The sequence below is a fragment of the Sapajus apella genome, unplaced genomic scaffold, assembly GCF_009761245.1.
Source record: "Sapajus apella isolate SASKATOON/1434 unplaced genomic scaffold, GSC_monkey_1.0 scaffold10, whole genome shotgun sequence".
Lineage (NCBI taxonomy): Eukaryota > Metazoa > Chordata > Mammalia > Primates > Cebidae > Sapajus > Sapajus apella.
Window position 1 is genome coordinate 6,886,471 of NW_022436950.1, and position 24,804 is coordinate 6,911,274.

Consider the following 24,804-nt stretch of genomic DNA (forward strand, 5'->3'; position numbering starts at 1 on the left):
GGCAACTGGAATGAGACCCTGCCTCAAAAAGAGAAAAGGTCTAATCAATTAAAATTGCTGTTGTGCTAGACACACAGGTAGTTCGGCGGGCTTCAGTACATTCAGCAACCTATGACTTCCAAGCCAACCCGCTCTTGGGGCCTAAGAACAGCTTCTTCATCCATTCACTCTAGTGTCCACACAAAACATCCTGTGCCATGCCGTGAAAGCAGGAGGGGCTTTGGGACATTTACGGTAAGAGGCAGCATATGAACAGTATGTGCTTTACCAATAATGCTTTGGACAACATGGTGAGACCTTGTCTCTACAAAATATACAAAAATTAGCTGGGCGTGGTGGCACGAACCTACAGTCCCAGCTACTTGGGAAGACACAGGTGGGAAGATCACTTGTGCCTGGGAGGCAGAGGCTGCAATGAGCTGAGATTGTGCCACTCCACTCCAGCCTGGGTGACAGAGACTTTGTCTCTAAAATAAAAATTAAAAAAAAAAAAAAAAAAAAAAAATAGGGCTGAACAAAAGTGGCTCACTCCAGTATTCCTGGCACTTTAGAGGCCGAGGCAGGAGGACTGCCTGAGCCCACCTGGACGTGGTGGTGATTTCTGGCACTGCCGCTGGAGATCAGCCTGCATTTGGAGGGAAGCATGAGACTGTTAAAAAGTACTGAGACTCCATCTCTATTAAAAATACAATTAGCCATGCGTGCCGGCGTGCTCGGGAGGTTTAGGGAGTAGGATCACTTGGGCTTGGGAGCTCGCGGCTGCAGTGAGCTGTGTTCACAAAACTGCACTCTAGCCTAGGCAGCAGAGCAAGACCCTTTCTCAAAAAAAAAAAAAAAAAAAAAAAAGAAAAGAAAAAGAAAAGAAAAACTCCTGTGCTTGGCTCCTGCTCTGACCAACAAAACCAGCAGCTGGAAGGGCCCTAGTCCATGTGCTGGGCAGGGAGTTAAAGGGAAGTCACATTCCCCAGTGCTGTGAGCCCCCTTCACCTTTAGCTCAGCATTGGCAGTTAAGGGACTGGAGTGAAGTCCAGACTGAGTAAAGAAAACAGCCATGCTTCCCGCCAAATGCAAAAACAGGATGGTCTGAGACGATCAGAACACTTATTTGGAGAATCTCCTTCTTAAGGAGATTGCAAAGGGGTCGTCCAACTTTTTTAAGAGTCAGGGTCTTACTCTTATCACCCAGGCTAGGTGCAGTGGTACAATCATAGCTCACTGTAGCCTCCAACTCCTGGCCTCAAGTGATCCTCCTGCCTCAGCCTCCCAAAGTGTTGGAATTATAGGTGTTAGCCACCACATCTTGCTTTTATCCAGCTCTCTGCAAATGTTGGCTGCCTCAGACTTCAGAGCCCGATGGCACCGTGACTCCAGGTGCTGCGCTAAATGGACATCTGGGCGTTTCCTCACAAGGGCGGTCATAATTTCTTACAGCGCAGGCTGTGTATTAGATATCCGAGCTGTCACCAGTGAATGACTCCCCCATGCGATGATTCACTGGAAGGCGGCTCCATGCAGGGGCTGAGGAGGAATCCGTGCTGGGCTCCTCCACGGCAGCGGGTCTTGCTCTGAAGAAACGCCTTTCCAGTGTCCAGTGTCTGTAAAGATTTGCGTGGCATGAAACTGGAACGCTCATGTTTATGGCAAGTGGTACTTTGTGGAATGGAGCTTACGTGGAGGAGGAAAGACTGTTGAGAAGTACTAGCCACTGTTTACAGGTAACTACCAGGTAAACAAAAAAATTACCTTCTTTTCCCTCTCTTTGTTAAGGATAAGGGAGCATAAAATAATCACCAAGAGGCATGGAGTTTGAAAAGTATATAACAGATTTATTATTATTTACAATCAACTTCTGTTGGGCAACACAATGAAATAAATAAAAGACATGCCCCGGCCTGTGAATTTCAACTCTCCTTCAGTTCTCTGAAGGGCAAACTGGAAAGCTGTGATCAGGCAGGGAAGAGAGGGCAGATGGAGGCCAGGCCCATCGGTGGGAAGGCCGCTCTCCTCTCTCACCAGCTTTAGCACTCATATCCCCAAATGTCCAGAGAACAAGTATGGACGAAAACAAATAAAGTGCAAATTTAAAAGTGATAGAAACGGTGTTTCGCACATCCAAGGAACCACGACTTTATACACAGGTAAAATGGTAAAGATAAACAGTTTTCCCTGGCCTTCACCACAACCCCTGAAACGGAAAGATGGCACTGCTGTGCTTCTGGGCCTGGGCTTCTTGCTCTAAAGCACCAAGGATGTCGCACGCAGGCTTGGCAGAGGGGCTGTGGCCACCATCACCAGCTTCAGACAAATACGCTGGAGGTCTTGCATCCCCTGGCGCCCCCAAGTGTGCTGTGTGCACCCACATTCTGGGTGTCTGCAGATCAATACAGAACACATCCTTACCTCTGCAGCAAACCCATATCCCTGGAAAAAATTTTCACACATCCTCTCCCACCTCAAAAAAAAAAAAATTTCTTTTAACCAAATGAAGATTTTAAAATATGTTGAATTTTATGGGGGAAAAAGGGCCAGAAAGCTCTGAAGAACAGTTAAGAGATCTGAGGAAATTTCAGCAGTAACGAGACACATTCATGCAGCCCACCACGGAGGGGACTGTAGTCTGTTTCCGTTAATCCAATGCTTAAAGTGAGTTCACTGGACAAACGGCCCCAAGGTGATGGGACACGCGTTAGGCCAGAATGACTTTGGAAGGATGAGAGAAAGCACAGAGAACACCAACTGGGCGTGGGGTTGTTTTTGGCGCTGCCGTTGGCGAGGAAACCCAGCGGGGCCCTGTGCTCCCCCAAGTGAGGTATGGAAGATCAGAGCTAGTAGTGTTTCCCAAGGCAAGAACCTGAACCTCTGCTAAGTGACAGCGTCAGGTTTTTTCAGTGTTATTCTTCCAGATCAAGAGAGACCTCAGTCAAATCTTCAGAAATCCCGTTCACAGCAGAGCTACCTGCCACATAGCTTGAGCTTCTCTGGAAGGTCCATGCTATACCCAGCACCTCACCTGCCAGGACAGGGCTGCAGGAGCCCACGGGCTTCTTTTGAGGAGGACGCTGGGGTGCTCCCAGCCTGAGAGCTGCGTCAATACTGTGCCCACAGCACGGCTCTGCACCCTTTGTCCACACTGACAACGTGCGAGCCGGAGGGCGACCATGCCACTGCATTGATGGACGAGCTTCAAAGGAGAGATGAGAAGAGCACCAAGTTTCAGAACATTTGGGATGTGATCTTAAGAAACTAAACACCAGAAGCTTGTGCACTCAGGGAGTCAGAATTTTTCCAACTTCCATTTTATTCCCTGGCACTGTGCCCACGCAAGGAAGGAACTCACTGAAATGCAAAAGACCTCTGAAAAATCCAGTGGTGTACCTAATGAAGTCCTGCTGGGATGGAGGGAGTGCGGCCCCATTGGCAGTCAGGCCTTATCACACTCTCCCTGAGAGGAGCTCTGAGTGAACTGGGAAGAGCCAGTACATATGCCTCTGAAGAGTCAGGCACTGGTGGTCAGCACTGGTTTGGGCAGGGAGAGAAGGTTCTGAAGGAAAATGCTATCTGGGTTCCAACTAGCAGGTGGGCTTGTGTGGGCAGAACAAAGCTAGGAGAAAAGGGGGTCTGGGGCCTGCCTATCAGGTGGAAGATAAAAGAAGGTGTGTGTCAATGCACTGACCACAGGGACTTACAAGGGAGAAAGGGAGGCAGAAAGGAAGGAGAGCAGAGAAGGAGAAGGAGACAGAGGACGTGGGACATAATGAGAGAGACAGGATGTGTTTCTATAACCCTTTCTCCAACGGCCGCCACTGTGACCGCTCCCCCTGAGTACTCTTAGACTGTGCCTGCCATGCTGCTTGAGTGGCCCCAGCTGCTCTCCACTGACCTAGCTCAGTCAGCCAAGCAAGTGATCGGACAGCGCCCTGACAGCGCTGACTGAGGTCTAAACCGGATGACCCCTGAGATGAAATCAAAGGCCTTGCTCACAACACAAGGAGGGCTGAGAGGAGGTTAATCTTACCTGTGCTGCTTTGAAAGAACCTTTTCCACTTTCCCTGTGAGCACACTCCAAATATAGAGAGAGCCCTCTGCAGAGCCTGCTGCCACGTAACTGCCATCAGGGCTAGGGAAGACAGTAAGAAAATAAAGGTTCTCAATTCCCCACCCCCATTCAGCATCTCTGTAGCCTTCTTCCCAAGAAGAAATGTTTATTCTTCACTGGTGACCACTCCTGTGTACCCGGACCTCGGAATGCCTGCCAGTTATGGCCCTTCCAGCCAAATCTGCTTTTCCCCAGTATTTCAGCCCTACTGAGCTAAATGAAGAGTGGCATCGTATTACTTCTTGGGGCTCCAAGTCCCTAACCATCCATCAGACTCCCATCAGACTCGAATAAAACAACATACAGGGAGATCAAAGCCAAGCTCCACATAGCTAAGGGTTTTAGCCCATGGACTGCCTTGTTACATGCTTCAGAGAGCGGAGGAAAAAAAAAACAAGCATCAATTGTGGAGAAGCTTCTCCACAATAGAGGAACTGAGCCTGGAAATGTATTTGGAAGAAGCACGATCCAAGGAGGAAGGCAACAAGGAGCAGGAAACTGCGGCCCACCTTCTGCACGCCGTTCTCCAGAGAGCCTTTTCAGTCACGCCCCCGGCCCACAGCCACCCCTGCCCTTTTCTACAGGCTCTCCAACAGCTCTTGCATGAATGACTGATAAGAGGTGAGCCTAATGGGCTCGCCCAGAACAAAGCTATCAGTCAACTGTTAGTTGTTGGTACAACACGTTAGGTTCATGTAATCACAAAGCAACACTGGAAAGGAAGAGACAATGATGGTGACCTGTGATAAGGAACTTACAGTCACACTCCTGGAAACACAGGTTGGGCACCCAACAAAATTTAGCTCTATATCCCTAATGGGAAAATGCCCATGCAGTACCCTCTGTGATGAACCAAACTGGCAGGGAGCGGGTACTACTAACCTGAAGACAACTCTGGTCCAGTCAGAGCCGCACTTGAACCCAGGTGCACTGAAACAAACAACAGGGCACTGTCACCCAGGCAGCTCAGGCCACGCAGCGTGTAGCAAGCAGGGCTGGGCCTCCAGTCTTCATGCAACCAGCACATCCTCAGTTACCTGAATGTCTGCTTGACAGCATTTGTTCGGAGATCAATAACTTTTAGCAAGTCATCACGGGAGCAGGTCAGAAGCTCGGTCCTTTCTGGATTTAAGTCCAGAGCAGTAATCTTTCCCAACAACTCCATCTCTCGAACTATACTCTCTGATCTAAGACAGAGGGTAGATTTGAGAAATGCAACACAGGCCAGAACTACTATACATCATGCCGTGGAGGAAAGAAAAGGCACTGCAATTCAACTAGAATGCAACACCCTGCCTCAACAATCGCCAGAGTTTCTGATCAGCATGAGCTAACCAGGGCTACTACCCAATTCATATTATTTCAGTGATGGGATTTCAACTTTTGGATAAAGTTGGCACAGAAACCTGCGTGAGTGGACTGGTCTGCCTTGGAAGCGTACCTTGTCTCTCTTGCAGGCTTCCTGCCCTATTCAGTGTGGCTCTGTGGCCTCCACCTCTAGGTTTAAGGTGGGGAAAAGAGCCGTGACCCTGTGCACCTCCGTCATCCTTTCTCCCTCTTCTCCTCTGTGCTCCAGCCCATGACCAGGTCAGCTGACAGCCACCCTGGGCAGGGCCCTGCTGATGACATTCACAGCCAAAGGGGGTGCCGACCTGGTCTGTGATGATTGTGTGGTAGGCTTTCAATGAAATCATTTTTTACCTCACACCTTAACTAAGCAAGAATTTGTCTTATTGGTGCTAAATATGCAGCTTGAAGGAAGCTACTAGACTTCCTTGGGACTCGGGGGTCTTCACCTGCCAAATTATAGGATGAACTAGATTTTGAACATCCAGCTTAACTCTCAAATTCCATGTTTCAAGTTCCAACTTCAGGTTTTAAAAGCCAACTGAAGATTATGAATAAAATGTTGTGTCCAGGAGCCACGAGCATCGTGTTAGGCGCCATGCTGTGTTTCAAAGCGCCATCTATCACCATGGGCCCTGTAACCCCCCCATCTCTCTACAACCCTGCTGGGAGCCTGTCCTCATCTACTCTCCATCCTGTCTTCCCCCTCCTCATCCTCTGCCTCCAACCTGTCAATAAGCCCTGTCCAAATTCTCCTTCAAATAGATTCCCTCCTCATGTTCCTCTATGGCCCTGAACTTAGAAGGTACCTGCCTCTACTTCAATGCACTAGTCACTGACTTTTGTATCTGCCTTCCCTATTACAGTTTAAATTACCTAAAGGTAGAAAGAATATCCTGTTTTCCTTTTCTTACCTGTCAGCTGGTAAAGGACCCAGCACTCACTGCATGCTCCATAAATGACTGCTAAACTCTGGTCTACTTCATGGTAAAGAATATCCTAGTATAATAAGCTAACACTATAAATGCACTAAAGTGCATTTCTGCCATTTCCTGAGATTTTAAAAGCACAACCCACATACAGAACCATCACTGTGTAGACTCTCATGAGCCTCCCAAATGCTTGGATGTCATACCGAATGTCCCAGAAACGGATTTTCTTGTCAAAATGTCCACTCATTACACATTGCTCTGTGCAGACAATATCATTGCAACTGGATCCTGCAAACACTGTCTTTATGCCTGAAAGAAAAGCAAACATCATTAATCAAGCAGAGGCAGCAACGTGGCTGTTTACGTAACACTGCTACCCTCTAACCACTGACTTGTCAGAGTTCCTCACTCAAATGAAGCCTCAAACAAGAAAAGCCATCACTACCCTCAGTGCCCCTCTAAACATGAAGCCAGATCTGAAATTCAAACTGTATTACATAAAGGCAGGCTCTGACGTGCAAATGCACACCTCCACGCTAATATCCAAGCATATACACAGACAGAGAGACTGAATTTCCTCACAGACTTTGCTGCGTAGATCCCAGAGTTTGAGAGTCCGGTCGTGACTTCCTGAGACAATCCGTGCATTGTCCAGCAGGAACTTAGCAGACAGCACTTTCCCACTGTGTCCCGTGAGTGTGTGCTAGGAGAGAGAACACAGCCAGGGTGAGCCTCAGGGTGCTAGGCCCTTCCTACATCAGCAAAGTATCCACAGTATCCTTACCTCCAGAGTCAGAGTGTCAGAACACCCTGAGATCCAACCAGGAACACTCAAAGCAATAAGACAGCAAAGGGAAAAGAAACAGGTCAGGCACAGTGACTCGTGCCTGTAATCCCAGCACATTGGGAGGCTGAGGCGCGAGGACTGCTTGAGCCCAGGAGTTCAAGGCCAGCCTGGACAACAAAGTGAGACCTCCATCTCTAGAAAAATTTTTTTTAAATTAGCAGGGAGTGGTGTCACGCACCTGGGGTCCCAGCTACTTGGGACACTGAGGCAAGAGGACTGCTTGAGCCTGGGAGGTCAAGGCTGCAGTGAACTATGATAATGCCATTGCACTCCACCTGAGTGACACAGCAAGATCCTGTTACCAAAAAACAAAAAACAACAAACAAACAAAAAAACCCCACAAAACCCAAAGGATACGAAGACACGAAGCACCACTTCATTCACCGAGTCTCAACTAGAGGCCAGGTGTTTCATGGGGAGCCTATCTCCGAGTGTTGCCCAAAGGTGAGGTATCAAGGCCAAAAGGATAAAACTCCCACTAAAAATAACATTAAAACAAAACTTCAACATTCCTGGGACCAAGCTTCACATGCTCGCCATCCTCATTTTTGAATCTGAAATCAGCTCTATCACAGATACCTGCTGTACTGTTTTTATATGTCTGGATTCTATCAAATTTAAAAATTTTAAAAGCCTTGATTTTACCCCTTCTGCTGCTGAAAGTCAGTTCCATATATAAAGTCAGAATAGACAAGGTCACCACAGGCACAATTTACAAAAGGAAACCTCAGGATTCTTTATGTAAACAATTAAAATCCTTGGGAGATTTTCAATCAGAGGTCTTAGCTTTAACAAGCCAGAGCATAGCCACAGATACCAGCATTCCCAACAGTCAAATCCCTTTGGGACTAAGCTATTGGATGCCAACCAGCATCTTCCCTGAGCTCACGGAGGAACACAGAATGGGGACATCACTGAGTGTCAGCTGCCCTTCTGCCCATCACAGCAATTCTGACTTTGGAAGCCCAATGGAGGAGTGGCAGCTGGGGATAACTGGGATGCTGGGAGGGGATCTGGGGACTCAGACCTTTTACCCTTCATCATTGACTTCTGTACAGTGCAGGATCAACAGTTTTATGTGTGTAAAACCCCAGGGGTTCAGAAGGTATTCACTGCTATTTTTTTTCTATTTAGAAAATGCAAAGGTGGGGAAAGTGGCTCACATCTATAATCCTAACACTTTGGGAGGCCAAGGTGGGAGGACTGCTTGTGCCCAGGAGTTCCAGACCAGCCTGGGCAAAATAGTGAGACCCTCATCTCTACAAAGAAATTCAAATTAGCTGGGTGTGTGCCTATTCTATAGTCTCAGCTACAGGGGAGGCTGAGTGAGAGGACCGCTTGAGCCCAGAAGGTCGAGGCTGCAGGGAGCCCTGATCATGCCACTGTACTCCAAACATCAACTCCCAAAGATGAGACCTCATGGTTCAGTGTTAGATTTTTTGTGTTAAAAATTTTGAAACCAATCTTCTATTCTCAGTGGAGTAACTCCACTTTAGCACAGGAACAAAAAACTTAGGGCCACATATACTCCTCTTTCCTCTTCAATGAGAGGAGCTTGCATGGGTTCTCAGACTGCTTTATCCCACATTCAAACCTCGGAAACTGGGACAGCATCTTACAACTGCTGCCAGTCGGGTGGCGGCTGTGCTGCAGTTGTGTGAAAACCTCCCACTGATCCTTCTGTAAGATCAAGAAAGCTCCAGTAACAAAGCTTACACTAGACACAGTCCATGAATAATGACTCCATTCAGTAGAAGACATCCACTCTGCACAAATCATGGAGAGAGTCAAAACTTGGATAGGCTACTTCTTAAATTCTTTTGTTGTCGTTTTTGAGATGGAATTTTGCTCATTGCCCAGGCTGGAGTGCAGAGGCATGATCTTGGCTTACTGCAACCTCTGCCTCCTGGGTTCAAGTGATTCTCTTGCCTCAGTCTCCTGAGTAACTGGGACTACAGGTGTGAGCCGCCATGCCCAGCTAATTTTTGTATTTTTACTAGGGATAGGGTTTTACCATGTTGGCCAGGCTGGTCTAGAACTCCTTACCTCTAGTGATCTGCCTGCTTTGGCCTCCCAAAGTGCTGGGATTTACAGGTGTGAGCCACCGTGCCTGGACTTACATTAAATTCTTAATAATCATTTTATCAAAAATTTGAATTTGTATTTATATTCACTATCTGTTTCTTTCTTACTGTTAAGAGTAAAATCCCATTTCACAAACACAGGGAAGAAAAAGACATTGTTCATAAGTGGGATATGTTGGATACAGATGTTCCTCAACTCATGATGGGGCCGGTCCTGACACTGTAAGATGAAAATACCCTAGATTGGGGGCCACATTTATATTCATTTTTACATGCTTTAAAGGAACATGTTAATCTTTCCACAATTATACTCTTCCTAACAATCTATCCGTTGCACTTTAACCTTATAGCATAAACATTTTTTCATGACAGCTGAACATTCATGGGCTTTGGAGTGCCACTGATTTGAGCACCCTGGGTCTCTATAACATCCGTGAATGGGACACACCCTTGTGCTATTTTAGTATGGACTCAACAAGACTGATGGCATCAGACTTCTTCCTTTTTGCACCCCCCTTTCTTTAAGAGTCTGTCACAAGGGCTGGGCACGGTGGCTCACGCCTGTAATCCTAGCACTTCGGGAGGCCGAGGCAGGTGGATCACGAGGTCAGATCAAGACCGTCCTGACCAACATGGTGAAACCCCTTCTCTATTGAAAATACAAAAAGTAGCTGGGTGTGGTGGTGTACACCTGTAGTCCCAGCTACTGGGGAGGCTAAGGCAGGAGAATCCTTTGAACCAGGGAATCGGAGGTTGTAGTGAGCTAAGATCTCACCACTGTATTCCAGCCTGAAGACAGAGCAAGACTCTCAAAAAAAAAAAAAAAAAAAAGTGTCACAAATGCTGCTGCAGTGAACACCTGTGAGCACAGAGCTTTCTTATTCCCGGGAATGAAACTGCTGAACTAATGGAATAGGGGAAAGAGATATTTTGCTTCTTAGCTCCTTATACATATTGTCAGCTTGCTTTTTATAATGTTTGGGCTTCTGCCCACCTTATTCTCAGTGAGAATAAGCTGGACCTGCTGAAGCTGACTAGCCGTCTCACTGCTTCCAGTGGCACCGAGCTTGGCCTACTACAGGCATTCATTCACCTTTACCATTTATAGAGTCCTTTGAAACTGATTAGATTTAAAAATTCTTACATCCAGTAGGTGTTTCTGAAATTTATTTGTATTATTAACACGACTCTTAGGTTTTATCTTCTACTTTTAAACAAGGATTAACAAGCGGAGGCAGCAGGTTTAGATGTCATCAAAGCCCAGGCGGGCCTCAAAGTGAGGAGGCTTAAAGATTCCTCTGCTCTACTGGGCTCTGCACAGACTCTCTCTGTGCCTCATGGCAGATCCCGTGTGTCGACCCCTATTTCTTAACACAAAATTGCTCATTCAGTTAACACCTTAATCATGCAGCTAATCTAACACCAACCAAAGACAACTGATTCCAAGAGAATGGAGAACTCGCAGTGGAAGATTCCAAATAGAAACCATAACCTAGCAGCCATAGCCAATCCTTACTATGGCCACCTCACCACACCATGAGAAAAGTGGGCAGAACTCCAACCTAGTTCCTCAAGTCAAGTCTTACAGAGCAGCCAGGCAGTTTTGCACGGAGTTTCAATTTTCAACAGAGGCATCAAAGAGGACTCCTTTCAATGCCAGGCTGTTTCTAGGGTGCATTTACAAAAAGGACGTTAAAGCAACCACTCAACCAGCTGCTTCTTATATGCCAGTCTCTCCCAATACCATTCCCTTATCATAAGAGCAAGGGAGATACTGAACAGGGCGTGGACCATGTCTGTGAGTTTCACAACATAGATGAATGGATTCCTGTCCTCCAATATCATCTGTTAACTGGGGTCTAAAAAGAAGCCAGCACTCCCTCGAATGGGAAGCCTATTTTACTTTCTGGAACTTGGTAAGCTTTTCAGGAGAGTTCTCTGGGTACAGGGAATCTGCTGCAAAAGGCCTCCTGATCTTCACACATTTACCAAGGAACAGGTCACAGTTATGAGCAGGCCAGGAACTCAAAGCCAACTAGTCTAGCACAGAAGGCTCCTGCCCCAGCATGGCATCATCAGCACCAGCAGCCCTGTGCCATGCTGCAGCATACTGAGAGCATCTCCCCAGGGAGACCTTACGTGCCAGCTCACTTGGAAAAAACTTCCCAATGTTATGACCTTTGTCTCTCAGTCTAGCTCCCTGCTCTAGGTCCCCTTCTCGTTATTTCTGACCCAAAGGCTGACGCCCACCTGTAAAGGACTCCTCTTTTACCAATTTAAAAAATAACATCCTGCACTACTGGTTGACTCAACTTCTTCCTCTTCTGCTCCAAGGGACTATCATAAAAATGCTGTAGGCCCCTCTTTAACCGGTCAGTTTTACTGTATCTCAGTCTAGAATAAAAGATCAATGGTTAAATAAGTCACAGTATACCACAGGATGGATTACAATGTAGCCATCAGTACTGGCTTTTCCATGTGTATGGTACAGAATTACACGACTTCAACTGAACCTGTTCAAGCATTTGAATCCATGTGCCCTGTGGCGGGCTCTCCAGAAGTTCACTTCCCTCGTCCCTCATAGGCAGGCTCCTCAGCTCTCACAACACATCCTTGTCATCGTCAGGACTCATATTTTGCATGTTTGGATCTGGATCTTCTTTCAACTCAGAATTAAGAATGACTACCCCTGAGGTATTAGCTAGCATCTAATACGAATAATCTTCTATACAACCCTCTCAAGAAAAATCACCAGAACCCCACCTAAGGGACCATTCTACTGCAACTCCCCCACCTCCCATGTAGATTTAAGAAATTCATCTGGGACAGGAGCAGTGGCTCACACCTGTAACCCCAGCACTTTGGGAGGCCAAGGCAGGCGGATCACCTGAGGTCAGGAGTTCAAGACCAGCCTGGCCAACATGGGGAAATCCCATCTCTACTACAAAAAAATATAAAATTTAGCTGGGCATGGTGGTGCATGCATATAATCCCAGCAGCTTGGGAGGCTGAGGAAGGAAAATCACTTGAGCCTGGGAGGCAGAGGATGCAGTCAGCCAAGATGATGTCATTGCACTCCAGCCTGGGCAACAGACTCCATTTCAAAAAACAAAACAAAACAAAACAAAACAAAACAAAACAAAACAGAAATTCATATGGCTGGGAGCAGTGGCTCACACTGTAATCCCACCGCTTTGGGAGGCCAAGGTAGACAGATCCCTTGAGGTCAGAAGTCCAAGACCAGCCTGGCCAACATGGTGAAACCCCGTCTCCACTAAAAATACAAAAATTAGCCATGCGTGTAATTCTAGCTACTCAGGAGGCTGAGGCAGGAGAATTGCTTGAACCTGGGAGGCAGAGGTTGGAGCGAGCGAAACTCCGTTTTAAAAAAAAAAAATTTTCATTTTAACATCACTCTGTTTTTGGTGTGAGTTAACACGCACAAACGGCTTGTGTTAAACTTTTTTAAGTAAGATGCCTACTAATGCGAAATTCACCCTCCATTATATCTTCTAATAGCTTGTATTTAATAAGCTATGTGTTGATTCCTGCAGGCTTATGGGGCAAAAAAAAAAACCAAAACCTCTGCAAATTAAGTTACATGCTTTCCCCCACCCCCAATAGAAAAAAAAGCGATACAACCAAGTTTTGATCTCTATCTTGAATGCCAAGAGAATTCTCAGCAAGTTTTGGTTCAAATGCAGTTTTCCTCAACAGCCAATCATTTCTCCCTGCTCTGACACCTGTCTCCTGTTTCTCATCTTGGAGTTTTTGTTTGAGAACTGTCTTACCGCTATGATACATCCATTTGTACTTCTATATCCCACTTTACTCTGTGAGGTAATTAGGTTTGACAGCCCACAGGAATCATAGTTCACATGCTCTTGCTAAATTCTGTGTCATTAAGCTAAAATTGGAATCTACCAAAAGTATCTACTCCTTATGAGGAGTATCCCAAGGTTTTCATGCAAATGTGAGGGTCCTATTGCAAACATTTTGAAACTGAGTCTTGGACAAAGAGTATAAAGTGGAAACACAGATTTCTCCAAGGAGGAAAGGAAAGGGCAGGGTGAATCAAGCATGATTTTTGGGAACACAAAGTCCCCTAGTTAAGCACCGGCCAGTTTGTGCCTTGATAACACCACACGAAGTTTGGAGACTGCACTAACTTTCTTAACCGGGTCTTACCCGTAATCGATAATCATCCACAGTCCAGATTCGGCTTGCAAAATCATTTGAAGCTGCTAAGAGGTAAGATCCCTATGGGAATAAAGAAGAGGAAAGCCATTTTTTAGCCAAAACAGAGGAATTACGTTCACATGATATAAATTCCCCAATAATCAAGTCCAAGAAGGTTTAGATGGCTCAAACTATACATCTAACCTGAACACCAACTGTTGCCATGAGTGTGCTTCAACTCACCAATCTCCTTCGAGTTCAGACCTTTTTTTTGTTTGCTCGATTTTACCTGAATATTGCCGACACCCCAAGCCTTCCCCGCTCACTCTTCCCTTGGCAACCTTCTCTAGCAGCAAATATTAACAAGTCAGAATCCTCAGAAGCACCCTTGACTCTCTCCTTGCCTAATCTCTCAACTCTCTCTCTGAGAACTGTTCATCTTCAATGTGTCTAGCCTGGTCCTCTCTTCTCTCCCTATTGCCTCAGCCCCCAAATGGGCCTTTTGCATCTCTGCAGAAGCACTGAACGCATGGGCCACTGCAGACCTGCTTCCCCCAATCCAGTCTTCAACACTGTTACAATTACACCAGAATTTAATGCCACATCCATTTCTAAAAATCTTTCAAGGCTCCACATGGCTTTACAGAAGTCTAAACCTTTCAATACAACATACCCTCATTTTTCAAGCTTATTCCTTATCATTCCCCAAATAAATTCAAGGAGCAGTTATTTAGAACCTAACAGGCACTGTGCTAGGTGCTGGGGGTACAAAGATGACTAATATCCAGACACTTGTCCTCAGGTAGTCAGCTCTCAGCTTAGCAAAAGCAGATATAGACAACATCTATGCCACAGAATAAGTTTACACAAGATGCTGGGAACACAGAAAAGCCACTCAGCCCACCCAGGAATGTTGCAAAGGCTCCCCAGAATTGACAATCAAGAGGAAGACTTTTGGGAGATGAGGACACTGCCTTGGCCTCACCTACTCATCACCTCCACCCAAGCTCCTGCACCCGCCCAGCCCAACCTCCTCTGCTTCCTCTGCCTGCGGTGTCTGTTCCTGGCTTTTTGCCTCTAACCTGATTATATTTTAGATCTGCCTTAAAGGCCCCTAACCCTTGCCCCTGAATGAGCTCTCTCATCAGTATTTCCTTTCTACTCCACACCCATCACAACTATAACCTCAGCACAATTTGCAGTTTAATGCTTTCACATCACTCGCATTTAGATGGCGAATCTCTGAGGGTAGGGACCACACTGTCCCTGGAGTACAGCATCTATACACTCAAAATACAACTGTTAAGTGAAATTATACAAGGTACTGAGTAACATCACAAGCCTAATGCAAGAAGCAGAACCCAAGGGTTTATCAGAGTTGATACAGCAATAAACTCGACAGTCTACCTGCATCTTTCTTTAACAAGGATTTGACTTAAGATACAGAAAATGCAGATAAATCAGGTAGGTTATTCTATAATTTCAAGAACCAGATGTCTTCAATTCTTTCTAAAAACCTCTAATCATAGCAATGAGATACTTACAGCGCTATCAAATTCGATGCTTGTAATTCCTGCGTTACTGCCAGAGAGAGAACCCTTGAATTCACATTTTTCTGTATAAAAAGAAAAAATCAGAAAAAGATGGGAAGCTGAATAAAGTCAATAAATAAGTTAAAACAGGACACTGAAATACAATGGAAGCCAATTGTGCTGCTGAAACAACAGCCGTTCTGTATCCTTACAGAATCAAACAAAACAGCAGGACAAGTGGAACACGAGAGACTGAATACACTGCTAGTTTCAGGACGAATGCATATCTAAGTGGACACTGACCCAGCATTTTGCACCTGTGTTCTATTCTTTAAGAAATGTAGTTATTCATTCTCTTTACAAAAATCAAGCGTAGGAATTTAGAAACCATGTCAATCAAACTAAAGACTGGGTTTATTCAGTTCCATTATTCCTCAGTAAATTTTAAAAACTTACATAAATAGACCTTTGGGCTTATCAGTATTTGTGCCAACTTAACTATCACTTCTGTAGAAACTGGCCATCAATTTCCGAATCCATGGTGTGGTAATTTTCATTAAAGTGTGAAAAGAAATTGTGTTAGTTACATTTAAATGACTAGTCATTAGAATACCAGTCTAGCTAGTTTGGAGTTTCTGGAATTTGCCCTCATACTTTATCTCCATGAACCTAAGGTCCTGGCAAGCGAATTAAGTGCCAGCACCTCCCGTACCTCTACACGGCTGGCCCTCACCCAGAGCACTGCACCTACTCTGCTTCCAGACAGCCTGGCCACCCACACGGAACTTCGGCAACAGGCAATCTCAAACTGAGAAGATCAAAATCTCAATAATTTGATTAAGTTCCTTTAAAAAAGGTAACTTAAGGATGATCCACACAGATAAGCTAGGAATTAAGGAACCACTGCAATCACATTTGTAAAAGAGAAACACAGAACAGAAAACATTTGGACACATTTTTATCTTATTCAGTATTCTAAGTAGTAATAATAATGACTGGAACCAGATATCAAGCTGACACAAATACTGGCTTGAAGCCGTCATGTACATTCAGGGCAGACTGTGAATCTGGTTGATGAACCCCTCCTCTAAATGTACTTGCAAAATATAGCATATTTAATACCATGTTCTGGATCTTAGCTTTCTTAAGATTTTCAAGAGTTGAAAAAGGGTAATATTCACTATGATTTTCTGTTAGATAAAATCTTCACAGATAAAAATATTATTGCAAATTCTAAGAAATATCTTTGGCTTATGCTTAAAATACTGGTCTATTTGCTTGGCACTTACTTAATACAGTGCCTAAATGTAAGAAGTGACCAAAAAATTAATACTATTCTATATGAAAGACTGATCTCAAAGGGACAAAGACCATATTAAAATTCTTAATTATCTACAAGGTACCAGGGGAGGCTATGGCAACAGCGTTTATATCATTCCCAGTGGAACTTCTGCTTTTGAGAATGAGCAAAAACAGATGCTCCCACTGGGTAGAAAGGGCCATTCTTCTGATAGTCTGAAAGCATGAAAAAATAGGACCCCAAATTACTTCAGAAAAGGTCTCTTGAACTTGGCCTCTTCCAAGATTCAGTAAATAAATATTAGCCAATAGTAAAAATACTGTCGACGGAAAAAGCTGTTTGTAGAAGAAAGGCCCTAAACAAAACTGGAGGGAATGCTGCCAAACATTCTGCTATTTCTGTAGATTAGGTAGAAACTTGATTTTATTAACACAAATTATGCTCTGGCACAAATTATGTGATCAGTATTCATTTCAATGAATATTTATTTCCTTTTTAGCAGCAGAAAGGTTACTAGAATTAAAGGTTGGCATCTCTTAATTTTCTTATAGGTGTTTTTACTGACCAAGGAGTAAAACAAAAAGATTTCTAGTGTTACTTTTATTTAATCTCAATGGCATAATCAAAACAGACTGTTTATTTTGATTTTACAAACCAAATTCCCTAAAATTTCCTTAAAAAAAAAAAAAAAAAAAAAAAAAAAAAAAGATATAGGGTCTTCCTCTGTTGCCCAGGCTGGAGTCAGTGGTGAGATCATAGCTCACAGCAGCCACTCACTCCTAGGCTCAGTCCATCTTCCCACTTCAGCTTCCCAGGAAGCTGGGACCGCAAATGCATGCCACGGCACCCAGCTACTTTAAATAAAGTTTTGTACATAGAGACAGGGTCTCACTTTGTTGCCCATGCTAATTTTGAACTCTTGGCCTCAAGTAATCCTCTTGCCTCAGCCCTACAAAGTGAAAATTTCTTTTCTTCTTATTTGTTTTTATTACTGTTTTCTAATAGCTTCAGCCATTATCACTCATAAGCTAAAATGTTTCTGGGCAAAACAGCAAAATTTGGTGGGCTTCAATGGGCTCTACCTGCTGAGTCCCTTTCCTGAAAATCAAAGGCTGGGGCAGATAGGAGGGGTGCTTTACTAATAATCTATTCTAACCATGGGATTAAAAAGTTGTCCCTGCTCTAATAAACCTTAAAAGCAGTACCCCTATGATTTTTCAGTTGCTAGAGAAAGCTACAGTAAGAAGAGCATGGAATTTCAAGTCTTCTGACCTGCATTAGTCCTAGTTCCACCACTCCCTCCCCATGGAAATTATTCACTAGCCATGTAAGTCACATAGTGTCTGAGTTTTATTGCCTTTATCTGTGAAATAGGGCAATCTCTACCTTTTTAACCACACAGGGCTGTTGTGACGATCAGGGGAATTAACAGACAAAATCACTTTGGAGCTATTTATTGCTGGCCAGGGATAATGTATGTGCTGCAACTATGGACACCTGACAAAGTGGTTCCTATAAAAACCTTAAGCCTTATTCTTTGGCCTTACTTTAGTAAAAATACATGCATATTTAAGTGAATCTTGAAACATGTCAAAACTGGGATATGCCCAGTTTCATATTTCTAAGAGATAGTCTCATCAACTCCCATTTTCTGTTTTAATGCAATCTATTTCTGAGAATTCTGAAAGTCCAATCAAAGTGACTGAGTCTTGATCTAAGGTCCCCTGTCTGATAAAGTGTTAAATGCATCTTTTCTAGGTAATATATCTCTCTTTTCTCAAGCTCAGACATGACTACATTCATTTTTTTCCTAGGCTACTGCCACTGTCATTAAATGCATCAACCACAGCTTAATGTATGGCTTAATTACAGAATCTATGGTCATAAGCCTCCTTTTCCTTGTAAAAATGGTACTATTTTGCAAGATGCTCTGATTGGTATATATCTGAGAAAAATTACAGAAACCTTCATAATCATATCCATAACTTAACAGTATTTTCTGGTCACTACTTCAGAAAATCAGAGCAAACATCCACTCAGATGTAAAGAATAACTGAAGTGTATAATGCTTTGGTCAAAGGATCCCTTGCATAAAACGTATGTTTTGAGAAGATGAACAATTCAGTGCTCGAAAGCAAGGTCAACCAGATGCCACCAACACAGCTGCTTTCTGTGGTGCAATGGTGCATCATCTCAAGTTTTCAGTTATGCCTCAGGTTCTCACCTCCAAATACTTCCCAAAGCTTAACCCTGCGGTCCATGCCTCCGGTGGCCAGTAACCGGGAACCTGGACTGAACTGCACAGCGTTGACTTCCCCATCGTGTGCATCCTGCAAGGCAAACACCCTGTATCAGGTCATTCTCATCCCAAGAGCTCAAGATACACGAAAACTCCAAATGCCTAACTCAGGGGAAAATATGCATCCTCAAGCAGAGGTGGATCCAATCACAAACAAAACTGGACGCTTAGTCCAGGTCTCCTAAGATACTGTTATCATTTTATTCTTCCAGTAACAGTTGCATTAGAGTACAGTGCAACCTTCTCAGAAAGTATTCAAAATATGTATAGACTGCCTAGAGTTTGTCCTTGCATTAATTTCATCTTTTCCGACAATAATGGCCTCTATCTATCTTAATAGTTTTTGGTCTAGATTGAGTTAATATTACTTATTGATTTACCAGCATTTACTAATTTACTGATCAATACTAAATACTACATATCTAAATAATGCATAGCACATGGCCTCTTATAATACAGCTTTCACAATGAGTCCTAACATAAGTAGATGGCAAAAACATCAATCTGTGTTATTATGGAATTCAATGTAGTTCTTTCTGGAAACATTACAGCACTAGTGTGTACTGAGAGTGTGACCTCTGGCAAGTTTCTTAACTTTTAGAAGTCTCATTTGCTCAGCTTCAGAAAGAGATTTTTGCAACCTAGAACGGTGCCTGTTAATGAGCATGCCTTAGATAAAAGTGACAGTCATTATTTTAGGAGAATTTATATTCTTCATAGGGAAATTTCTGATACTGGCATAAACACTGGCAAAAGATGGTACTCATGTTCTGGATAAGAAAGAAAACCACGAAAAAAAGAATCCTGCCTAGGTGCAGTAGCACACATCTGTGATCCCAGCACTTCAGGAAGCCAAAGTGGGCAAACTGCATGAGCTCAAGAGTTGAAGACCAGCCTGGACAAGATGGCAAAACCCTGTCTCTACCAAAAAAAAAAAAAAAAAAAGCCGGTGTGGTGGCACATGCCTGTTGTTCCAGCTACTCGAGAGGCTGAGGTGGTAGGATTGCTTCTGCCCAAGGCTGAGGCTGTAGAGAGCTGAGATTGTGCTACTGCACAACAGTGTGAGAGCCAGCATCCCATTCCAAAATGGGAAGAGGGAATAATTGAAGAATCACTGTACTCGCTTAAGATTATGGGTGAAATACTTTTGGATGAAATATAATGCCTAGGATTAGCTTCAAATTGCTGCAGCAAAAGTGTGTGGGGGAAAGAGATACTGCATATGCTCGAAAATTTCTCTAATAAAGAAAAGAGACTAGAGGCTGGGTGTGGTAGCTCATGCCTGTAATCCCAGCACTTTGGGAGGCCAAAGAGGGTGGATCATGAGGTCAGCAGTTTGAGACCAGCCTGGCCAACACAGTGAAACCGTGTCTCTACTAAAAATACAAAAATCAGCTAGGTGTGGTGGCATATGCCTGTAATCCCAGCTACTTGGGAGGCTGAGGCAGGAGAATCGATTGAACACAGGAAGTGGAGGCTGCAGTGAGCTGAGACAGTGCCACTGCATTCCAGCCTGGGCAACAGAGCGAGACTCCATCTCAAAAAAGAAAAAAAGACTAGAAAATATGTACTATCTAGATTGTTAAGCAGATAATCACTTGTCTAAAAGGTCACTTGGGGAAGAAAATATGTGGTATTCACATTTGCTTGGGACTGAAAAAATAAGATGCTTGAAATACCACGGAGAGAGCGACTATGAACAGGCTGGGCAATAGGCGTCACTTTGGTAATTTCATTTTCCACCTTCCCTCCCTCTTGTGGCCCACCGCTGAAAAGTATGATAGGTGACCAAACCTTTTACCCCCATGAAATTTCCTTTTGTCATGGTTTATTTCTCCTTAGGAGGTCTCAGATTGAAAACTTGAGATCATGCACCGTCACACCCATGACTGCCACTTGTCAGTCTCCTGCATAACTGTTCTGTTGGATACTTGCCAGCTGTGAACCGATTACTCTCAGAGACACACACTGACAGAATCCCAAGTTATCAGCTGCTCCATGATCCCATACACATAACTTAAATGTGATAGGAGGAAAAATATGGGCTGCTGGGAGTTGAGGGCAACAAAGGGACTGTGACATTCAGTGCAATCAGACCTTTTACCAATCATCATCGACCTCGGCAAGGCGCCTGGTGATCAGAGAATCACAGGAGTGAAGTGGGGCTGGGAAGGGGCCTTGATACACCCCGTCCCAACTCCTCCTCCAAAGTGGAACTCTCTTTACAACGGTCAAGGCAGTTCATTACTCAGCCAGTCCACTGTGTAACCGTCAAAGTCCCTCCTCATGCCTGGAACCCAAAGCTCCCACCATATAAATTCCATTCCATTTTTACAGCAAACTCTTCCCTGCTTTTAAAGCTGGTTCCTTTAGCTCGCTTGCTGCCAGTGATTAGGCCAATAATGGAGTCAGTCCAACTCTCCAGGCTCTGATCTTTGTGCTGTTTCCTACCCTCCTCATGCTTTGACAGTTCTGAGCCAGGTACTCAACGTTTCCCCAGGCTGGTTCCATTTCTGCTCAATTACTCCAGCTGGGATGCAGATTATCTGCTAGTACTAGGACCCAGTTCTGAACTCCAGGTGACAGCCCTGGTATCCATCACAGTGGCTTCTGCCCAAGACTGCTTCCAATCATAGACTCCTAATGGTTGGGAGTCATACAGATAGGGGTATGATTCATGAAACCAACAGCTGCCCTACTGAACTTCCAAAATAGACCATTGACTGGCAACTCACTCTAAACAGGAGCCAAATGGTGACAATAATTATATAAATTACTCTTCCATTTTTCGCCATCCCTAATTACTTTTCCTTTGCCCCATCTCTCATGCCAGCAATGTTTTCTCAGTCAGCTCTGCCGTTACAGAGGATGGTTGTAACAAAATCCGTCGGGGGGTTTGGGGCTGAAGCATACTTACAAAGACACATAAGGCAGTAGTTGGTACCCTCACTTCTTTACCAGAACCAGGATGAGTATCCACATTGTCCTGGGGGACTGGGAAGGAAGAGACAGAGCGTCTCCTAAGAAATAAGATAAAGACAAATATTAGGCAGGATTGCAGAGGTTTACTGCCCATCAAATTGTTAGAAAGAACTCCAAGACGACCTTGCTTAAGCAGACTGCCTCTGTTGATAGCCTGTCCCTCCTAGATTCTTCAAACTATAGAACAATTCACAAAAAAATCAGAAGCACCCTCACTCAAATGATAAGAAAGAGAGCCAGCACATGCCTTACTCTCCTGCACACTAACCTGTGGACTCCAAAACCCAACAGTGAAAAGCAATCCTGAACAACAATTGCTTACCCAGTCAGTAAGCTGCTGGGAAACTTTCTCAGCTTAATGTAACAGCTAGCTCAGAGGTAGCTCTCTGGTATCCACAAAATTATTTTATTTCTATGCCTAGTCAGAATCATCCTCATCACCTGTGATCAACGTAGAGTCTAACGCATGCCAAAAGAAAGCAACAAGAGCATGAGTACTGTACGAAGTGTTCAACCTGGTAGCCCTGCTCTGAGAGCTCCCGGCATTCCTAGGAACATGCAAAGCATCCTGGTTAGCACGTGAACATCTGATGACTGAGGGCAGTGAAGCAGTGATCGGCATAATTGTTAAGGACCCACACTCACATGCTGGACTAAGAGAGGATAATAGTTTCACCTGGCAGCATCAGAAGAAGAATGATGTCCCAAAAGGGGAGACTCGGACAGACTAAAGGGAAAGGCCAGAGATCAGCACGCAGCGAGATTAAGAGGAAAGGGAGTTGAGGAAAAAAGGAAGAAGCTAAATGAAAAGCTGAAATTAAGGCACGTGTATATTCTGTACCACTGAAACCTGGTGTACATTTAAAAAATAAAAATAAGTCATGTACATATATTTAGGTTTAATTATACACATTTTAAAAAGGAAAGGTGAAAGTCTTCTAACCTACCCAAAGATATTAGTGATAGAATCCAGAAGGCCTCCAGCAGGCTGCGAGAGTCGCTTACTAAAGAGGAGGGGAGGATAGGTTTAAACCTTAGAAACATTTTGCCCAAATAATCAATCAATCAAAACAGCCCACAAAATCAGGTACCTGGGAATACGTTTCCCATTTAGTTCCCAAACCCCAGCCGAGAGAAACCCAACACAGTACCAAACTGCCAGAAAACAGTGGAAAGGGAAAAGGGGAAACCTAGCCTAGAGGTTTCCAAAGAAACAAGGTTCCCTAGTACTAAATTAATTTCCCTGGAAATAAACTTAGACAGTCAACCTCACAATTTTTGGCTAACTAACCTCATAATTTGTGGCTGTTAGTAACCAATCCCCACTCTTGAAGTCCTGCTTTAGGGAAAAAGAAAAAAAAAAAAAGCCCTAATAAGAACGAAACAGGATGATCTAAACCTGAACGATCATTCTGCTTAACAAGGTTTAACTGTCCATATTTTAGCAAAGCCACTACATTTTTTTGTATTTAGAAGCATTTAAAACCACCTGTGTTCTGCTTCTCTCCCATTAAACAAAGGTGAACTGAGAAAGACTGGACACCTCTGTGGTGTGTATGATGCTAGGTGTCCCGGCAAAGGGGTAGGGGGTTGGGTGCACCTGACTACATTCTTTGTCATGTCCACAAATGTGCCTTCATATTGCTCCTCCAGCTGTCTTTTCCCTGGCTCAAACCTGCCTACTTACGTGGCTGCTCTGCTGATGGCTCGCACAGGAGAGGTCTCTTCCGTGTGATCAGAGGTTTCATCCACAATGACCTCAATGTCATCATCCCTAGAAAGAAAGGCAAGAGATTCTTTGATTCTCTAGAGCAGGAGCTTTGTGATTAATCTGTTCTGCAAATGCTAATGTCATTTTCTAGTTATACCCTATGTCACTTGGCTATTACAGCAATGGTTAAAGGTTCTTTGGAGAAAAAGGAAGAGCTGCCATGTTTTGAACAACACTAAAATAAACATTTAACCTGTTTAAATGAAATCCAGAATTCCAGCTGAGAATAAATTTAAAAGTGAGCTTTTGATCCTTTTAGGTATACACACGGCTCCCACTTGGAAAGCAATGAAATACTTAACCATTACCAAAGGAGGACATTCCATCAGCAGTCAGCTTCACAGCTGAAGGGCTGCAGTACTCACCAAGCACAGTTCCCATGACACAAGGGCTGAGGGGGATCTAGGACAGTTAGGGGCAGCTATGGAATATGAACAAACAACAGGGTCGGGAGAAGAATTCAGGGGAAGAAGGGATTGCTAAATGGGCCATGAAATCAACAGCTGTCTTAACCCAGTTTCAAATATTATTTTACTTAAAAAATAGAAAAGCAGAATCTAAACACTATACATTTTTAACTCTGTGTGTTTTATGTTTAAATACGTAGTGACTCTGACATTAGGAGAGACCATCGCACCTCAAATGACACAATCAAGTCACATAACCTGCTCCCTTTGTTGCTGTTTACCCCAATGGATACAAAGCACCTCTGGAATTTGACTTCCTCATTTTTATTTTATTTATTTATTTTTTAATTTTTTTTTTTGGGGGGGGCCATGTCTTTTCTGGTTGGAGGATGGCAAGTAATTATTCTGGTCTTAATGACCTCCTACTGAGATGCAACCTTCATGGAGAAGTAAAATAATTAAATGTAATAATCCAAGATTTCATCACCTACTGTTTGGATTCGTAAGAACTTGAAAGATTTTTCCTTTTCAGTGAATAATTATCTGGATTATGTAAATATGTACTTAAGAACTTGTTACTAAGCAAATTAAACTAAGTCAAAGTAAATTTATTTTCCTTAGCTATTTATTCCAGGACTATATGTAATTATTGTACCACATTCTTGGCCAGGATGTAGAAGAGAATAAAGGCAGTTCTAAAGAAAGAGGACAAGGCTGTGCTTTATTTTCTTGATTGGCTTTCCCAGAGATCTAGGTTTGTAAGAGTCACCTGTGCCCACACAAGGACGAGAGGAGAACTGCAAAGACAGGAACTGCAAATATGAGCTGAGCCTTTGACAATGTCCTGTTGAAAACAGAATTTTATGGTTGTAAGTACTTGGAACTGTGCTCAGGCCCAGGACCACAAGAAAATACTAGCATTTGCTAAGTTATCAAAGTCTTTCAAAGATGTGTATGTGCTCTGACACAGAAACTCCTTAAGGAAGCGTAGAGATTAAGAACAGGCCTTCACAGCCCTATGTTTGCAT

General features: G+C 43.9%; 1 protein-coding gene and 2 non-coding genes across 6 annotated transcripts in view; all 3 read right to left on the reverse strand.

Annotated features, from left to right (window-relative positions):
- Window positions 1-1,800: 1,800 nt before the first annotated feature.
- The window catches only part of ATG16L1 (autophagy related 16 like 1), a 38,472-nt gene continuing 15,468 nt past the window's right edge, over window positions 1,801-24,804 (reverse strand). For 2 of the 4 annotated variants that reach the window (XM_032277875.1, XM_032277878.1), the window contains exons 7-19: window positions 23,286-23,372; window positions 22,546-22,602; window positions 22,275-22,325; window positions 21,534-21,636; window positions 18,542-18,647; window positions 15,030-15,100; window positions 13,495-13,566; window positions 6,958-7,078; window positions 6,579-6,684; window positions 5,134-5,283; window positions 4,979-5,026; window positions 4,016-4,117; window positions 1,801-3,181 (exon numbers count right to left, since the gene is read on the reverse strand). In XM_032277875.1, coding sequence (XP_032133766.1) covers window positions 3,088-3,181; window positions 4,016-4,117; window positions 4,979-5,026; window positions 5,134-5,283; window positions 6,579-6,684; window positions 6,958-7,078; window positions 13,495-13,566; window positions 15,030-15,100; window positions 18,542-18,647; window positions 21,534-21,636; window positions 22,275-22,325; window positions 22,546-22,602; window positions 23,286-23,372 — 1,168 coding nt within the window. In that variant the 3' untranslated portion in view covers window positions 1,801-3,087. The remainder of the gene's footprint in view (window positions 3,182-4,015; window positions 4,118-4,978; window positions 5,027-5,133; window positions 5,284-6,578; window positions 6,685-6,957; window positions 7,079-13,494; window positions 13,567-15,029; window positions 15,101-18,541; window positions 18,648-21,533; window positions 21,637-22,274; window positions 22,326-22,545; window positions 22,603-23,285; window positions 23,373-24,804) is intronic. The other 2 variants (XM_032277876.1, XM_032277879.1) reach the window with 2 other exon arrangements.
- On the reverse strand, window positions 8,001-8,271 carry LOC116552056. Its single transcript, XR_004269181.1, has one exon.
- Window positions 20,461-20,735, reverse strand: LOC116552057. The gene has a single exon (XR_004269182.1).